General features: G+C 43.1%; 1 protein-coding gene across 1 annotated transcript in view; it reads left to right on the top strand.

Moving 5' to 3' along the window:
• Positions 1-20,149, top strand: part of MYO3A (myosin IIIA) — a 219,080-nt gene that overhangs the window by 186,360 nt on the left and 12,571 nt on the right. Inside the window, exons 27-30 of the mRNA XM_025206153.1 lie at positions 844-1,006; positions 3,255-3,378; positions 5,878-6,838; positions 8,512-8,650. Of these exons, the coding sequence (XP_025061938.1) occupies positions 844-1,006; positions 3,255-3,378; positions 5,878-6,838; positions 8,512-8,650 (1,387 nt within the window). The remainder of the gene's footprint in view (positions 1-843; positions 1,007-3,254; positions 3,379-5,877; positions 6,839-8,511; positions 8,651-20,149) is intronic.

The raw sequence follows: 20,149 nt of genomic DNA on the forward strand, positions 1-20,149 counted from the left end.
AAGAGGGAGCCAGGGGGATGCACCCCTTTTGCCCTTAACCTCTCTCATATTATGGGGCAAGTCCAAGGGAGAAGTCCAAAGTGGGCGGGGACTATGGGAATGCACTCATCGCCATTTATTTAAATGCAGTTAGTCCACATCTACAACAGCATAACTGAGAACATAATTTAACACACAAAGACTGCAACAAAAGGAGCAAAAAGAAGAGGAGAGAGAACCTGTGAAAAAATAGTGTGCCTAAATCCCCTCTCATCTACACTGAGTAGCTTTGTACCAGCACATCTCCATTTACCAGCAGATGCAGGTGTGATTTACCCCAATAGGAGAGCTAGGGCTATTGTTTGTAGTGTTTGTGCTTGTCAGCTCTCAAAGCTGTTTTTCTATAGCATTAACTTCCATTTAGGAAAAAAAGCAATTTGAAAAATAAAATAAATTTGAAAAAAAAATGGCCTGATACAGATACAGGGGAAAAAACGTTGCTCAGACTTGAATCAGTTTTGCGAAACTAGCTTTAGAGGAAAATGTTTGTGATCTATACTCACAAACTCAAGTTTTACATTGTAAAAATGTTAGAGTATATTCCTGTGAAAACACAAGTGGTAGCTGGGATTTGGGGGTCGAATAACATTAACAGAGTTTTGGCTGCTCGTGGTACTAAATAAAAACAGCTACATTAATATTTCAGCTTTGCCACCTTCAAAAATGATCGTTTAAGCAATATGACTAAAGATTTAATCCATTCTTTGATCCTAGTACGTAATTCCCACTGATGCTAAACAGACTGAAATTCATTAGTGGGGAGAGAAGATTAATTTACATTGTGGGGTTTTTGCTCTTTTTAAGGTGTTCCTCAAATACTATCATGTGGAGCAGCTGAATTTAATGCGAAAAGAGACAATTGGCAGGATTATTTTGATTCAGGCTTGTGTCAGGGGGTGGCTGTGTTCGAAGAGATACCAGAAAATAAAGGAGAAAAGGAAACAAAGTGCTATTAAAATACAGTCAGGTAATATCTCAACAGTATTTTACATTAAAGATAGCATTTTGTGCATGTATAGATATATGACTGTACACACCTTCTTACATTTTGCTCTTTTACACCTCTTGCATTTGACAAAAGTACCTTATAGTTCATGCTACATATATTCTTTTGGAAAAAAATGTCAGTTAATCAGTTTATGACAATAAGTTCTTCAGTGCTGTTGTGTTTGTCAATGTTATATTTAGGAGACTAGTTTAACAATAGAGGAATGTGATTACATAAATTATATTCTTATTAGTAATATTTGAGTATATTCTGACAATATTGTGGAGGATACTGAAAAAAAATTGAATGCATTAACCATCTTGGATAAGAAACCTAATTAAGTCATTGCTTGAAAAATTGCTAACTGAAGGATCTCTCTTAGCACAGCTTTGAGCATCACCCTCTTGTAACTTCCAACTTCCATACTATTATTTATTAAATGAATTAATAGTAAAGATACCCACAGAGATCACAGGAATTTTTATACTGCTTGTGTCTACTTGCCATAGTTTTTGAAACCTCAGTTGTCTCCCTTATTTGAAAGTTTACTTCTATGTATATATACCTGGAAAAAAAATATTTGTGAATCCTTGAATTCACGTTCTGTTATTCTTTGCAGCACCCTTATGTATCATCTAATGCACTACTTAAATTTTCCTAACTCCTTTTAGCTTACAGGGCCTATGTTGCTCGTAAAGATTATAAAAATGTAAAAAAAAATCACAAAAGGGAAATGTTGATTACCAGCTTTCAAGCAGGTAAGAACTGTTTGCTTTCTAGGGTTTTAATTCACTGATTTTACTCTTTATACATAATAACTTAGGATCTAGATCAAGCTCCTTGATTGCTCCTGTGAGCACCACTTGCCTCCCCACTGCTCATGCAGATCCTGTCCACCCTCCCACTCCTGGCAGATGATGGGTGCCCTTGATTGCTCCCACAGATCCTGACTACCCCTGACCTCCTCCCAGAGATCATGCCTCCCCACTATGGATCACTCGTGACCCCCATCCCCTACAGAGCCCTGATCCCACCCCATCCCCCTCACTAGCTACCCCGATTCCTACTTACCTTAAATTGGGTGGCCATTTTTAATGCAATCTAGCCTCCCCCTAACCTCTCCCCACCCAAATGTCTGTACTTAGCGCTAGAGAAAAGTTGAACTTCTGTGTTTCTGACTTCCCATTACATTACTCTTAACTACCACACCACAAGTTAGGGATTGCACAGGCCTCTCTCCAGCACTTCTTTTGAAGCTGGTTCCTTGGGCAGTCAAGAGAGGGAAATATATGGAGCCAGGAAGAAGAAAACAAGGTGAAGAATACATATACATAATTATTCAGTGGCTGGGGAGAAAGCAACTCCATAGTCTGCAGTGGGAGCCTACCTTTTTAGCAGCTGTACTACAAATTAAGCCATGTGCCCCCGCAAGTGCTACTCCAATCCCCTTTCCTACCCAGTATACTGTTCTGCTTTATCCTCCATGCTATGTGCTCCACATTTGATATGCTGCTCTGTTTTCTGCTCCCTGCACTATCTGCCACTGTGCTGCATGACCCCTCCCTTATCTGCCATGTGCCACACAGAGTCTGCCCGTGACACTTGTGGCATGCTCACTGCAAGTTTACTAGTCCTAGGTTGCAGGAGTCAGCAACTTATGGTCCACAGCTCAGATGCAGTCACCATGATCCAGGTCAATGCCTCCAAAACCAGGATAGTAGCAGAGGGAATTGGCAGCAGCCAGATCATGTCACAAGTGGCGGCCCACCCCAGAAGCAAGCTGCATGAATTGGGCCCACTGCTGCTAAAAGCCCCTAGACCTCTGCTGTAGTGGCTAACACTCACCTGTACTGTATCAGGTGCAAGGTAAAGTACCTCAGACAGGGCAGAGACATGAACTTGGGTGTACTTCATTTGAGATGGTTGCCCCAATATTCAGGATATTGACTGTTTCTGGGTCTTGCATGCTCACACTGCCCTCCCTCTTCCCCCTTGAAAAGCTTAAATCTAGGTTTCAGGCTGACACAGAATGGAAATATTTTTGAAAGCTCAAAAAATTTTACAGAACAGAAAATCTGAGTTGAAAACATTCTCGCCCCTTTGTGTATACTTCCTATTCTTGCCCCTTTGTGTATGCTTTCCTGCTGCTACGTTAAACTATGTGGTGTTTGTTTAGAATCCAGCCTGGCTGTTGTCTGAGGTTTTATTCTACTGTGATTTCTATCAGTTGCAAGAGGATACTTAATCAGGAAGAAAAGGAAAGAACAGACAGATACAATTAACAAAGCAGCAACAACAATTCAGTCTCACTACAAGGGATACAGGGAGAGGAAGAGCTTTGGAAAAAAGAGGTAGTGATCTTTTTCTTCTATTTTATCACCAAGTGCCACTGCTTTAGTAATCACAGTATCAGTTAGCAGGTATATAATCTGAAAGTGAAGCAGAATTTCATGTGTGGTATATTTGATTGTTTTATAAACATTAGTAAAATTTTTCCTCAAGTTTTCTGAGCTCAGGAAGAAAAGACAAACTTGGGATAAAAAAAAATAAATTGGCAGTATTTCACTTTCTTGTAGTTTTAATATAATCCAGTGTCATTGATATGTATTATTCTGTTTGGAGTAGCTTTCCAGGAGATATTTCTATAAATAATTAAATTTATATGTAGTTGATAAAAGTAAAATCAGAAAGAAATCAATAATCAAAAACACCGAAACTCCCACTCCTCCCCACGCAAAGTAAAATGTGATAGTGAAGCACAGCGGGTTTGGAAAAGATGGTTCAGAATGATTTCCTGGTGTGTGGTGGTGTACATCTAGCACATTTGGTGGTTGTTCTGTGCCTGTTCAGTAAAATTGACCAATTATGATCTCATCTTCTGAAATACTCCTGGGAACTCCTGTTTTTTTCTTTCTTAAATGTGTGCCTAGTTTTGTTTTGGATTTTGGTTGGGGGGGGTTGTTTTGGTTTTTGGGAGGGGGGTTGGTTTGCTTTGCTTTGTTGTGGGGGGGTGTTGTGGTGCATGGTTGGGAGTAAGCCTAGAGAGATGTAGTGCTAGAAAGGAAGGTTTGGAAACTTTCTCATGGAAGGAAACTCCAGAGCTCACAGACAGCAATGATGTGGATGGATAAAATATAAGGATAATGTAGTGTTAGTATGCCACATTGTGGTACAGGAAAATGACATTTTGTTTCCTGTGTGACCCCAGCTGCATTACTTAGGGCCAGATTCTTTTCCACCTGTCAGGCACTTCGGAGCACTCAGGTGCCTGAGGATGGAAACAGACATCACCTTTTGTCATCTTTGTGCTACCAACATCTAACCACCAACTAAACAAAAGTCCTTGTTGCACTAAAAATGCCCAGAACTTGTGACCATGGCAAGGTGGTATCAATTTTTGCCACTATTTTGTGGAAGATGTCTCTGTGCTTTGTGGCGTGAAAGTGCAGACAGCCCAGATCTATCAACTTCTCCAGCTGTCCTAGGCAGCTGCTCCAGGGGGCTTGAGAATCCGGATCACCCCAGGAATTTCCACACAGGACTGGGCCCCTCATGCTATGGGAAACACTTGCCTGGCTTCCCCACCTTACAGAGACATTCCCCAGACATCTCAGGGACACATCTCTATAAGAGGGAAAAACTGGCCAGGGACTCCCATGGCTTCAGGGGTCTGATTGTGTGGGGGAAGTCCCAGGGCATGCAGGACTGGGCCCCTCAAGCTCTGGGAAAATGTGTTACCCTTTGTCCCCAGCATCGCTGGGTAGAACAACTAGCAGTGTGTTTCACCCAATAAAGCAGATCAACTGTGCTGGGACACATCCTGACCCAGTTGATCTGCTTCATATAGTAATGCCTATTTCTAGCCTAAGTGCAATACTGTTCCACCTTCTTTAAGTCCCTGCAAAGCTGTTAATACAAAAGTGGGATGGGTTCTTTCCATCCTCCCTGCTTTTTATGATTCCATCTTAAGGGTAACATATTAGTGTGTTACAAAAGAGATGCATGTTTGGATTTTCAAGAACTTGAGCCAAGTGGAACAGAATCGCATTTAGGTGCCAAAGTCCATTGACACCCGGATAGGTAGAATAGGATCCGGCCATTAGTATCTCTCTGTCCCAGTTCTCTGTCTATAAAATGGAGGTAATCTCACTTACTGTGCCACAGATGTGTTTTGAGGATAATCGTGTTAAAGGTTCCAAAATGCTCAGGTAATAAGTACCATATGAAATAGAAGGAAGTCATGGAAGGTGTCCAGGAGGTTTTTCAGGTGGCAGTTGGGGAGAAGAGGGTGAAAGACATTGGCATTGAAGCTTGGCTAATTGAAGTTTGGCTAATAGTGAGAAAAGAAGCTCAGGAAATGTGCCAGTTATTTCCCTGGTGTCAAGAAATATTTTCATTGTTAAGTTTTATAACCTGGCTTCAGGTCCACAACGGTTCTTTTTTGGCATTGCCACCTGAAACCAGGTAGCTCCTCTGTTTGAGGATGTGTTTTGATCTGTATAAATATGGCAGATTTTGCAAGCTCCTGGAAAATGCCTGCCTTTATATGTTCTCTAGATTTTCAGTGTATTGTTCTCTATCAACTTTATCACTGGCCCTTTTACTGCATAGGTTACTATCCCCATTGCCTTCAAGAAGTTTGATAAGGATATCCTTCCTGACTTTGAATATCACTGCTATTCAGAAAATATATATATTCATTACCTCTCCTTAATGTGTTCTATGCAGTTGCCCAGTTTTCCCTTCCTGATGTATTAAATTATGGTTTAGTACACAAATGTTGCTACAGGAAGTTGAAAGGTAACACTACCTGTCTGCTATATTTCCCAAATGCAACATGTCTCATGCAGGGAATCATTTGTGAAGAAGGAAAAAACTGAAAATGCAGGCTCCATTACTGTAATGGAAGAAGATGAGCAGCCTCAAGGCAATGAAGAAAACCCTGCTGGGATGAAGAGTACTTCTTCTCAGACTGAAGAGGAGGCAGCTGTCATTGTGCAGAGCAATTACCCAAGCTACAGAGAGAATAAAAATCTAAAGGAACAAAGCAAAAAAATGTCAGAACAAGAGTTATCTCTGGCAGAAAACCTCAAGCCAGAAGTAAAGCCAGATGAAAATGTAGCACAGGAGGCTGAGACTGAGAGAGGCAAAAAAGATAAGGCTGCTACTGTCATTCAGAGCAGGTACCGTGGACACCTAGACAGAAAGAACCTAGAGGATAAAAGGAAAATGCCTCCAAGAGGTGGTGATGCTTCTGACAAACAAAACCTTCCAGAGCAGAATCTCAGTGACAGTAAAAACCAGAACTCTTTGAAGCAGCCATCTAGCAACACATCTATCAAAATAACAACCAAACCTGGCCTCCAAGAGCAGACTACTGAGAAAACAGACAGTACAGATGACCAAAATCAAGTGTCCATGGTTGTCCAAAATGAGCGTGAGAGTCACCTAGATACAAACCATCAGAAACACAAAGGAATAGTGCCTGTTGAAAGTAAAGGCAATATACAAAAAGACTCAATAAGATGTTCACATAAGCAAGTCAAGTTGGAAAAGCAAAGTTCAGAAGATCAAGAGAAGGCAGCAGTGGTAATTCAGAGTAATTATCGGGGTTACAAAAGAAGGGGGGAACTCAGGAAAGAGGGCATATTACCATGCAGAAATCAAGAGAGAGGCACAAAGAAGCCATTAGCAACAGCAGTACATTTTCAAAACCATGAAAGAGAATATTCTCATTTGGCTGATGACCATAAGACTCTCAGGGAAGGCTCAGAGAAAGAGGCCTGTGATTTGGCAACCTTTTCAAGACAGGTAAGAAGCTTATAATGTTAGATATATTAACAGCAGTGCATTAGCAGAAAGCATGCTGAAAATGAATGTGATGAATCACACTCCTTTAACATGCAAAACACTGAAATTAACTGTAGGAAAGGTGCACTGTAAAACTGGGTGAGGTAGAGACACCAAGTGTTAATCTGTTTTCCTTAAATTGTGTCAAAATCTGTCCGTGTCCCAAGCCCTGGATTTCTAGGTGGTCTTTAGTGCACAGAAGTCCCCTCCACAAATGTTTCCAGTCAAATGCATGGGGCTAGCTGGGCGGGGGACAATTCCTTTTCACAACATCACTCAGGTTTAAACATTTAATTTTGTTTTGCACTGAAATAAAAATGAAATAACCAGTGAAACAGGCAGACATTTATACAAAGTGGAATTGTGTTGAAATGTCCATTTTTTAAAATAAAAAAGACAAAAAGGTCAGGTTATCCTTCACACTGTCTGGCAGAAGGTAGGGGAGGCTGGCACCAGAGAAACTACCTGGTTCAGAGAGACATGAGTTTTCATAGGCAACAACACTGTGGGGAAGAAGGGTGGGGAGGAGATGTGAGCAGGCTATCAGCCCTGGACACCAACTGGACAGGGGCCAGCAGGACAGGCCCTGCAAGGAGAGGCTAAGGGACCTGAACCTGTTCAGCCTCCACAAGAGAAGGCTGAGGGGGGGATCTAGTGGCCATTTACAAACTAGTCGGAGGGGACCAGCAGGCATTGGGGGAGTCCCTGTTCCCCCGAGCACTACCAGGAGTGACAAGAAATAACGGTCACAAGCTGGCAGAGGGTAGATTCAGACTAGACATCAGGAGGCGCTACTTCACAGTCAGGGCAGCTAGGACGTGGAACCAACTTCTAAGAGAAGTGGTGCTCACCCCTACCCTGGGGGTCTTTAAGAGGAGGCTAGATGAACACCTTGCAGGGGTTGTTTGACCCCAGTACTCTTTCCTGCCAAGGCAGGGTGTTGGACTTGATGATCTGCTCAGGTCCCTTCCTACCCTACCAACTATGAAACTGTGAAATATAAATTAATTGGAATGAGTTAAAAACAGTCTGCCAGGCTGTGAAACAGGAGCTTCTTTAGCAGGAGCAGCTAAGAGACAGCAAAATTTCAGAACAAAAGCTAGCTTGATTGGTGAAATATGAAGACCATTAAAAAGAAGACAGGGTCACTGACACCTGTAGAATGAAGAGTTTAGAAGGGATCGGGTAGATTATTAAAAAGCCATGAAGTCAGTTGACTCCCTCAGCACTGCCTGACTAGAAATGCTGCTGCAGTTGGTTTTAAACTTTGGGTGGAGAAGGAATCAAAGGGGGATGCAAGTGCACCAGTGCACCCTCCCTGGATCCACCCCTGGTTATAGGACCCATTTGTACAAGCTGCTCTGCACCGACTGACTTCAGCAGGGCTTCATCGACTCACAGGTGGAAGACTGCACAGAGCAGCTTGCAGAATCAGGTTGCCAATTGTTCTTACCAATGTGGTACTTCATACATTGCTGTGATGGGATTATTTCATATTTTCACAAAACAGCAGCACAGTGCATAAGAGCAGTTTCTCTAGCCTCTGTTTGTCTTATGGTCCCATCTGCAAATTTTAACCTTTGTTTTTATCTTGAAACATAAAAATTAATCTCTCTCTATATATATTTTTTTAGATATCAAAATTATCTGAAGACTATATAGCACTGCAACAAAAATTGAATGAAATGATTTTGTCGCATCAGCTGAGGCCTGTGATTATATCCAAAGAAAAGCAAACAAATAGTCAACTTTCTCCTCACATGTGTCAATCAGGTAATCTTCAGTCTTGTTGTTTGTCAGGAGCAAATGTTCCATCCACAGAGGAATTCCCTGGCAGTGTTTCATATTTCTAGTTTTTTTAGGTCATTGGGTCTCACCTCATGAACACATCCAATGATTGCAATAACCCCTCAGGTCACAACATCACACTGGGAGCTCATGTTGATGTACTTGTCCCCTATAACTCTTATATTCTAAAGTCAGTGTTTCTCAGGATGCAGAGCCTCCTTTTGGCAGGTCTGGCCTGCAACCCTTGTTTCTAGCTGCATAGCTTTGCCTTTGGCAGCACTAAAACTCATTTTGTTTGAAGTGGCCTTGGTTACTAAGCAATCCAGGTCACTTTGTATGACTGCCATGTCCTGTTTGTCTTGCTGCCAATCTTTGTGTCACCTGCAGATTTCATCAGCACTGATTTTATATTTGTTCCAGAACAGTGATGAACATCTTAAGTATTATTAGGCCCAGGACCATTCCTGCAGAACCCCACCAGAACCCCTCCATTCAATGGTGATACTTCATTGGCTATCATTTCTTTATATCTGTCATTCAGTCCATACCTAATCCATTCAGCATCTGCTGTGCTGGCATTGCATGAGACTATGTGAGCCTTAAATCAACCACCTTACAAAAGCCTAAGGATATTGCGGCTACATAGGCTGTAGACAAACATTCAGTGGTTGCACTATAAAGTGTTTCCGCACTCTGTAGCACTACAGAAATATAGTGCTCTAAGAGTGTACACATGTGCACAGTCCCCTGGCTGGAGGATGACAAAAATCACATCAAAGGCACATTCTCGATCCTGGGGTCAATAGTAGACTGCTGTTTTGCTCCCCACCAACCACATTGAGAGCCAGTCAGTAAGCCTGATCACTTACAACAGGGATGTCCAACTGGTGGCCACAGGCCACATGAGGACTGCAAAGGCTCAATCCTCTGGGCTCCCTCCCAGCTACCTCCCAGATTCCCCCTATTGCTCTGGCTGCAGCAGCAGCCAGGATCTCTGAGCTGTCCCTCCACCTTCTGCTTCTGCACCTGTCCGAGGGAGTGGCATGGTGTGTGTGCCCACAGCTAGTGAGTTGGTAGCGTGTCAGTGTCTGTGTGTACAGTGGAGCAGCTCCCCGCACATGATCTGCAATGGTGGGGGAGCCACCCACAGGGGAGCCCTCAGCCTGTACTATTGCAGCCCTTGTAGTGTGTGGCCCCCTCCCTATGCAGACTATGTGGGATTCAGCCTCTGGCCACTGAGAAGCTGGACACCCTGACTTACAGACTGCACTCTCCAGTGGGCTGTCAGCGAGCAGCGGTGCTTCCTGGCATTTCTGTGGTGGCCATGGCAGCTGTTCCCGCTGCCATTACCAGAGCAGGAAGAGCTGCCACAGTCCCTGCAGGAAGAGCACCTCTTTGGTGTTCTCATGACAGTGTGGGAGTGAGAATGTCTGCCACAGGAACAGGGGCTCATGCTGGTACTCTTTAGCAGCAGTGGTGGCAGCAGCAGTGGGCCTGTTCCCCTCACTGCCGCTAGAGCACTGGTAGTAGTGGAAGCCCCTGTTCCCATCAGCACCACTACTACAAGAGCAGCAGCAAACAAGGGTATGTGTTGTGCTAAAAATGTAATGTCTGTCCATGGAACAGTTGTGTTTGCCAAAATGTATTTTCCTTAAAACTGTTGACTGACATTAATACTGTTATTCCCTTTTTATACTTCATTAGTTGAATCCATTGTTATAGTTGCTTTGTTACTGGTGCAGTTATGTTGTGAAACCAGAGGAAGCCTTTTTGGCAAGCCATGGGTGTTGGCATACCCCCTGCACAACAGTGAGCACTGATCCATTGAGGGTTCCCTTTATCTTAGTACAGATGAGGCAGATGAGGTAAGCAGTGGGAAGGTGAGGAGTAGAGGTTAAGGATGTGAGTAAGAAGATCTTCTGTTGTGCTCTTTCCCACATGGACAGATGCATGAGGAGCTGTCAGAAAAAAAACCCTCTATTTTTTCAGGTTGCCTGGCCTAATGGGAGAATTTCCAATCCTTCCAGCACATCAAAGGTTTAGGACATAGCCCAGACTTAAAATTTATCCCTCATTGTTCAAAGCATGGTATACTATTTCCACTGATTTGTATTTTGTACTATGACCCATTTACACACACTCTCCATATAAAGAGGGTCTTAATTACATGCACTTTACCTCCACCCTTCCCACTGCCCTAGTGATGTAAAAGCATGCTGGTGTACTTGAGAGCCAAACCCCGTAAATGTTAAGGTGACTCTGTAAATCCCCTGCTATCTACTGCAGCACACATCAGAGACTGAAGCTTTCAAGAGAAAACAAACCTAAAATGGAAAATTCCATGCCAGGAGTTTGGGAGCTTCTTTCATTCTAGACATACTGGCATTAATGATTAGTAGGTTTATGCTGAATTCATGATTAAATTTTACTCAGTTTTGACAGTATGAGGCTAATTCCTTAACTGATATAGAATTAAAGGCTTCATCATTGGAAGGCAGGAATTGGTCCTCCACTGAATGCAGAAAGACAGGATCAGGAAAAGGAGGAAAACGAGATTTGTTTTGCTAGTCAGAGAATGATTTTATCAGCTAAAAGTGATAACTCAGATGGAAATATACCTACATGTTCCTGCCATTCAGTTACACTGGTCTAAATCTAGAATAACTCCACTGCAACCAATAGAATTAGGATATTGTTCATATGGTAGAGATCCAGTTGGAGACACAAAAGGAAGCTAGGCACCCAATTGATTAAAGTAAATGGGTGTAAGGCATTTTACTCTCTTTCATATTCTTGAAAATTTTCCCTTAACTTACCAGTCTCTCTCTCTCTACAATGCCACAATCTAGGCTTTATCCACTCTCTCCTTTTCCTTTTAAATGGCATGGGTTTTTTTGTGGTAACCCTGATGAGAAGTACTACAGCACATCATTTTGAACATGGGGATAAGGAATGTCATACACTCCTCTGAGCCAAATCCTGGTGCCATTTAAAACAATGGTGAAACTCTCATTTAATTACATTGCAACCAGGATGTTGCCCTTTCTTGAATAAAATGGAATCCATTTTTCACCAAGAAAAGCACATGTGGTTTTAAACAAAAGGAGAATTTATTTCCTTTCTACTCTCTCCAGACAAATACGTGCACCTGTGACATGGCAGTACTTGATTCTTTTGTGCACCGAATGCAGTTATGAGGAATATAACATCTGAGAATTCTGATACACACAAAAAGCCCTGCTTTTATCTTGTTAAATAAAAGACAAGAAAAGAAAACTGGGTTTTTTGTTTGCTTGACTCAGGTACACTTAATTGCCCATTGGAAAAATGTCACTTATAATAATGCTTTCATGATTTCCAGCATTCATTACACAGCAAAAGGCCCTGCATATTCATCTTCACAAACATAAAAAGTTCTTATTTCTTGCTCTTTTCAAGAATGCTCATATAGATTCTTTGGAAGAACATTCGTAATTTAAAAAAAAATGTTTGTAATTTTGATTACATTGCTAACAACATCACCTTGGCAAATTAGCGCAATATTTGAGGGATAAGTGGGTGCATCCCTAGAAAAAATATGCGATGAAGGACACAACTTTATTAAGACAATATAACCAAGCATGAAGTTATGCAAGTGCATATAAAAGGGCAGCTATAGCTTTTCTCATGACTTGAAACCTTCAAACCTCTATCTTCAGTTTCAACCCAAATTAATTCTTTCAGCCTACTCATTTCCGGCCAACTGTTAGGCTAATAAATTAGTTAATGCTCTACTTCCTTAAGGAGAACCACCAAGCCAAACCCCATTGTGACTTGTGACAGGGGGCAATCTCCCAGGCCCAGTCACAGTATTGGCACACCCGCCTGTCTAGGGCAGTCTGCCCAGTCTCACCTGCCACACCATTGACGTAATGAAAAATGGTTGTAATAAAGCGGGAGACTGCCCATTCAAGACCCCGATGCCTAGGGGTTTACACATGACTCCGACCTCCCATTATCATGTCCCAGGCCTCGCAGATGTCTCCTTTTCAATTACTTTCAACTCCAACTCATGGGCAGGCCAAACTCAGCCCCCTGCTTAGCCTCATACATTCACCCTTTCTCTCTACCCTAATGGGCCTCATGCACACCACCCACTCTTACTGGGCCTCTTACACACTGCCCCACACTCAACCTGCCCCGCTCCCTTAAGCGGCTCCCGTAAGCCATTGCACTTGCCTACTCACATGCCTTGGCTGGCTGGCACACAGCCTCTCGGGCCTTCTCGTGACCTTCGTCCAAACAGTGACCAGTCATTTCACCTTGCCCTGGACGGAGTTCTGACCCAAAGCCCTTCGTCGGGTGACTCTTACTCTCTCTCCCTCGCTAGGGCCAATTACTCGGCCTCAGGCCCACTTGCAGCCTCAGGTGTCCGAAGACTTACCTAGGCCTAACTGCCCCCTCTCTGGGACCCACACTCTGCCCCTATGCTGTGGCCTTGGAGTATTACACCCCCAGAGGCTCAGGTGCCTCTCAGTAGGTGTACCTGGCCCCACTACTGGGGTCTTACACCCCCATGAGCTCAGATACCCCTCGCATGGGCGTTCCTGGCCCCACTACCCTCTGGTCATTATGACCCACCACATGGTGGGGGTTGGGGTTATCAGGCACCCCACCCGCCTTTCACCAGGGAGGTAACTGGCCTGGCATTTCTGGGGGACTGTCTCGCCATGGACAGCCCCACCAGACCACCCTTCCCCGGCAGGGTGCAGTTTTCAGTCTTACCCAGGACCAAGCAGGCCTACCTGCCCTGGTCCAGTTCCCTCATTACAGCTTCTCCTTGGGCTCTCTCTCTTTGGGCCCAGTTCTCACTCTGACCCCGCTCCACTATTAAAACTGCCAGCATGCTGGATGGCCCCTACCCTCTTTGGCTGTGATGTCCCCCTCATCAAAGGGTTCTTCAGCCCGTATGGGCTCTGGCCTCACCTCCAGGCCAGTCGGGGTGCCAGATAGCTCACCTTGGCCCTGGTCTGCCACTTGTGTTGGGCATAACTGCCCTTCAGCCTTTCAGGCCTGGCCCTCTTGCAGTGACCAGTGCGAGGGATCAGAAAGTCGGCTTAGCAGCTGCCGACCCCCATACTCCCAAGGGGTCCCTCCTGGGTCTCACCATAGAGCCCCTGGGTCTGCCCCAGCCAGATCTACTTGGGGTTTGCCTGGCCCCTTCTGTAGACCTACCAGCTGTTAGCCCCATGCTTGAGCTAGGCCTTGTTCTCACTAGGCCGAAGCCTTCTTCCTGGGGCTCTGGACCCCACTGGGCCTGTAGGAACCTCCTGCCATCCCCACAGTTCCTCCCGTTCCTCCAGGGTGCTCCGAGCAGCAGCTCAGCCGGGAGTTGTTGCTCCCCAGCTGCCACCAACAGACTGCCCCCTCAGCCCCGAGGGCCTGGATCTAAAATGGCCGACTCATCAGGGCTGGCCTGCACCTGCCGGCTGCCTGCTCTCACCCATCCATGTCTACCAGTTGGATTTTGAAGTAAATTGTACTTACCCCAGTCTCCCAGTGAATGTAACTGGAAAAGAATTGCTACCTACCACCAAATAAAGTTTTAAAATTGCTAACTACCATAAGCACTCAACACTGATCAGTTAAAGCCAGATTCTCCAGGCCACCAGGGCTGCTTTAGTGCAGTCTCCAGACCCCTAACTTCCTTAAAGTTAGTGGATTCATGCCATCCAGCAGACACTCCGCCTTTTCCTCATGCAGAAGGCATAGCCATAATGGGCCCATCCATGCCCCATCTCACACCTTGTTTCACCAGTGACATAGAAGTATAGCCTCAAGGTACTTGCCACTGATTTTTCTTTAATGAAAATATGGGTTTTTCTCATTTAGAAAAATATGAAGCTAAAATTAATCCAACTCCTGGGAACTGAAAGAACATATTTGCTTATTGTAAAACAAGCCCCCACATTTGCTTGTGAACACTGAATGCCACAAATGTTGATGCAGCATACTACTCGCAGTGTTTCTCTGAGAGGCCCTTGGAGAAGTCATAAATACTTTATGATGAGAATGATGAGCAATTAATTGTGCAAAGCATGTTTTGCATTTTCATTGCCAGTATTATCTAATTTATGCAATACTGATAATTAAAATTGACGTTATCCTTATTTTCAAATGTGTTGATTTTATATCAGATCACTAAGCACACATCATGGATAGAATGAACACCTGGAGCAGGAGCACAGCTCAGCTGACCTTGTATTTACTTAGATCAGTCTCAGTTTGGTCGTATTTGCACACACTTCATTGCTGACCCAAGCATTTCCTACTTAAGTCAGGCTGTCACAGCGAATACAATAAAGATGCCTTTTGACAGATAATGACCATTGCAAGTGCGGCAAAAGTTTCCTGAATTAAAGCCTGTAATGGGGAGTTGTGAATTCTAGAATTGCATTAAGTATAAAGTGCTTCTCCCCCTCCATTCCCCAGCCCACCCGCCCACCCCCCGAAATGAATTATGAAATCTACTTTTCTTCCAGTCTTGAGAAAAGCTAAAGGGCTGGTAGTTAAGGCACTCAGCTAGGATGTAGGTGGATGACGGGAACAACTTGAAGCTCCATCCCAAATGAGTGCCAGAAGCACTGGGAACAGTCTGTCATGGGTCTTTTGCTTGATGTGACACATGAAAAATACTGAACTCTTGAAAATGTTCTCAGGATGGGAAGACTATTTCCTGTCCAGCTTCAATCTATATGCAAGATATTAAAAGAAGAAAAAAGATTAGTAGTTATTACCAGGCTGGAAAGCCAGTTAGTTTGTATCCAAGACCAACTTCAAAAAGGCATACATATGCTTAACAATAGTCCCAGGTATCCTAGATAGCTTTTCATTTATTATGGCTACATATTATCTAAGGTAGGTGTACATATTACATAAGAAAAATAGTCCACTGTTGATTTATGTACCTAGGCTCTGATAGGGAAAAACAAAAGGAAAAACACATTTAGGATGCTAAAGTGGGACTTTGCCAGGATTTAACCCCTCACATCAGGTAGTACCTTCTGTAAATACCTGCCTAACCAGTCAGGTACTGAGAAGTCATAGGCATCTATGTTTCTGCCGGTAAAAGTCCTCAGTTGCCTTGAATTTTGCTACTGCGTATGCATAGATGCACCTCCTGTTCCTGCCACCTCCCTCTACTTGACTAAACTGAGCCGTCTACCACCTAAACTTATTTGGGATTCACAAACTTGGCACCTCTGCATGTACATCCCCTGGGTAGAGTCACAGAGACCATTCACTGCACCCTACCAGTGTTGCCACAAAATACAGCAGTCATGACCAATTTCATCCAAAAAGAAAACGGAAATAGAAGATGGCAGTATGACTGCCCACCTTTTGCCTAGTAGCCTAGTAGTTAGAGCACTTGCTGATGTGGTGAGAGACCTGCATTCTTCAGGGTTCAAGCCCACATCTTCTGCCACCCATAGAATGCTTAGACTTCCAGATTGGCCTCTGTACAGCTATGAATGAAAAATTAATAGGGCCAGAGAAGAGTTAGCACGATACTACTTCCCTCTACTGAGAGTACTCATCTGAGAGGCAGGCAGGGAGCAGGAGGGAGTCTTGGAGTCTACTCCTTGATGTTTGTGCATTTTATACAAAGTTCAGATGCAACCCTGGATGCAGTGACCAGACACCAGGACTCTGCAGTAGGTGACCTAAGCTAGAGTCCTGCTCCCTCTTGCTGAAACACTCTGGCCCCATGAATCTTGCATTTGTCCCTTTATTTCTGCAGAGTGGCACAACTTCAACAGGAGGGGTGGGGAGTGTCCTCTGCCAGCTCTGCCTCTAGCCTGGTGCTTATGGCACCCTTCCTCCCACCCCAGCATGTGGGAGATTTTTTTTAATTCCACAAGCTGAGGAGGTCCTAAAACCAGTCTCCCCCACCTCCTGGGGCAGTAGTCTAACCCACTGGCTATTGTAGCAAAGGCACTTCCCACACCTCCTCTGCCAGCTGTGGTTTAAAAAAAAGAGTGAACCAGACTCCCATTACCAAAAAGGACAATTTAGAGATCTAAGTCCAGGAAAGAATTTCAAGCTGTGAATCCCAGACTTACACAGAATCTCCTCATTCTGGAAGATGGATAAGAATTTAGATATGCTCCTCTATTCAATGTTTCCTATTAGCTGGCTAAGGTATCCCCTTGCTCAGTGTGGTTGCTGTTTTAAACCCATTTCCTAGACACCTAACTCTCCACATCCACTGTGTAGGGAGCTAAAGTATGTATATCAGGTTTTTAACTTCCATGCTGGGAGCCAGACACTTGGATGCTACATGTGGTAAGGTTGTACATCACCCCACCTAGATCTCTTTGTAGATCTGGCCCTACTCCTTACAAAAATTAGCAGCATTCCAGGTTTCTCTTCTTTTTTTTTCTTCATGAATGCACCAGACTAAATTAGTAAAAAATGCTCCTATTCTGCTAGCTCCTTGCCTTTAATTATTGCTCACTGTTCCGATGTGTAATGACCATGAAGCCTAAAAGACAATGAAGATGTAGATACATCAGTTACTTAAAAATACTGCCTAAAACTAAATTATCATCTTTTCTTCATAAAAAAAAAAACCCTGGGAAACTCCAGGAAAAATTGAGCTAATAACCTAGGCTACCTATTGAATGTCTAAGGAGGAAAGAAGTGACATACCATTTATCAAAAAGGGAAAAAACCTTGCCATCTTTCTGACATTTTAAAGCAATGATTTTGTTTTTAGTACAGTTTTCACACTGGGTAGCACACTATCCCATTCCCAGCCAGGGCATTAATCAGTGGATAGCAGTGAATGCTGATCTTTTGTCTGTCTGTAAATCAGAAGACAGTTAGATGTATATAATTACTATGATGGTTTAAATGATAATTGCACACGTTTTCTTCAACTTCACTGGTTTAATCTGTCCTTGTACAGCTGTAACATATGACTCTATAACTGTCTTTTGTATGCCAAACTGAAATATGCCTGCCTTTAGAAATAGATTGGCATTGTTCATCTTGACAAATTAGGAGCTCCAAGGATAACTTTTTATAGTATGTTTCCAGATAATGAGTTTTGCTAACTACAGAAGGCAAAGAGCTGCAGATCACCTGGATGGCATGCTTGTGCCAACTACTTAAAAAGCTTTAAAAATATTCATTTAATAAAAATGTAAAAGCTGCAATATGAAAATCTGAGTAGAAGCTGCTACAGGTATTTTATATCAGCAGGGTTTTTAAATTGACTATAAGTAAAGTTTTGTTGAGTTTTATAAAATTGCACAAAGCAACCTGTGCAAGCCTCCTGAAATGAACAATATTCTCCATGGATTGTTCACCAGCAGGGATAGCAAAACGTACCTCTTTCCATGATAATGACTCTGCCTGTCATTGCATGCATTAAATGAAAAATCAAGTACTAAAGTTCTGCTAAGGAATTTTCTGCTTTTAAGTTGAAGTCCCCATGGGTGCAAAATGTCCATTCAGTGCCACCCTTTGCAGGCCCATGCTTGTTCATGAGATGCTCTGGTATAGCTGAGAACTTAGCCCACTGCAAAAAGCCAAGGCAGAGTTGCAGGCTTTGAGGATATTCCTCTTAGTCTAGGCTATTTGAATGTAATTTTAATAGCTTCTTAGGAGATCTCTGAAAGTAGGGGGAAATCTCCAGGTAGAACAGGGTCAGCAAAGCAGCCCTTTACCCTTTGCCAATTGTTCTTGACCTTTTTAGACTCAGAGCACCCATTATTTCACTCAGGGCATCCCTTGGAAAATGCCAGCTCTTAGTTTTCACTCATTTGTTGACTGCAGAGAAGTAGTGGAACAATTCTTCTGTTGCAAAGAACTCAGAAATACCATGACTTGTTGGAATGTTTTGGACACTATGATTCCTATTTGAAATCTCTGGGTTTATCTTGCAAATCATGTGCAGGTGTTTGCACATGAAACAGTGCTAATATGTGGCACATTGTAACACCATAAAAGGATCTCATAGCACCCAAGGGTTCTGGGGCACCCAGATTGAAAATCACTGCTCTCTATATATATCCCCAACCTTTGAGCCCTGGCTGGGAAAAAGGGATGTGCTCAAGTACCTTTGCTGTCCAGGAGTGGCCCTTTCAATGCCATGGTAGTCATGTGTGAATTAAAACTGCTCTCTGGAATCTCCTGTTTATGCTAGCAATAGAGCAGATCCCTGGCGGGGTATGAAATATGGGGAACCAGAAAGAGTATATACAGCCACATTACCCCACCAGTCTCCTCAGCTCATGAGCCAGTCAGAATCAGGGCCTTGATATCTATCAAGGAACTGAAAGTTGTACTAGTCCTAAACTTGTTGAAATCAGGGCACAATCCTGAGAGGCTGACTACTATCAACTCCCATTGAAAAGACTAGAATCTGAAGCTCTTCAGTATAGGACTGAGCCCTTCGTTCTGGGCAAGTGTGAAAATAGATCTTCTAATGTGAGGCATGAATTCAGGTTTGATAGCTTTTTACAGTCAGCTACCCTGAGAACTGCCAGATCCTCAGACCAGATCTAATGCTACCAAAATACTTGGCATTGCAGATTTCAAGTGGCATAAATCAGTGTTTTCAAGTTGGTGACCCTTTGATGGAAGTGAAAATATATGACTTTCCTGTGACACTTACTATTAAAAATGAACAATGTGCCAGTGATAACACTTTATAACACTTTATTGTGTATGTGAGCATGTGCATATGTGCACCTAAAGGACTGATGGTACCAACTCATCCTTATTCGAGATTTTCTTTTTTTAGTCCTCTCATACCTCAGTATTTCACACAAGTGTACAGGTGCTTGCTGAAATTTTTAGAGAAATTGCCTTGATCAAAACACATACAAATTAACTCTGAATGAATCAAGCTGTACAATCTTTATGCTGTTTCTTTAATTCTGTAGGAGCATCGGTTGCACCTGAGTACTCCGGTGACAGGTCCTCTATGAATATTTGGGTTAGATATCCATATATACAGAAAAATAGCCCAGATGGTCAGATCATCTTGGATGCACTTGAAACCTTCGACAAAATTAGGACATGTTATAATTTACTCTGAAGAGACATGAAAACATGAGGAAATCTTTCCTGTGTAATGGAGTCAAGAAGCTGTTTAATTGACATATTAATAAGTGAATAATTCTACTCATGCATTCTGCCTCGTTGCCTGCTGCAGGACTCTACTGACTGTCTAGAAAACAAGCACACAAAATTCACCATCTCTCAGGTTCAGGTGTCTAATTTGCCTTTCAACCTTGGCCCTAATTAAGTAAACCTTGTCTGGAAGTATTGGCGACTAATGAAAAGCAGATTTTATTACTCTATTCAATTAGTTCTCCAGTAGTACAAATACCTGCTATAGTATCTGTATTTTATTAGCAAAGAACTCACAAAATGGAGCAAAAAGAAATCCTTTCATCACAAATTGCATATCCACTAAGACAAAGAGGGCTA

Source organism: Alligator sinensis, unplaced genomic scaffold (genome assembly GCF_000455745.1).
Source record: "Alligator sinensis unplaced genomic scaffold, ASM45574v1 scaffold455_1, whole genome shotgun sequence".
Classification (NCBI taxonomy): domain Eukaryota; kingdom Metazoa; phylum Chordata; order Crocodylia; family Alligatoridae; genus Alligator; species Alligator sinensis.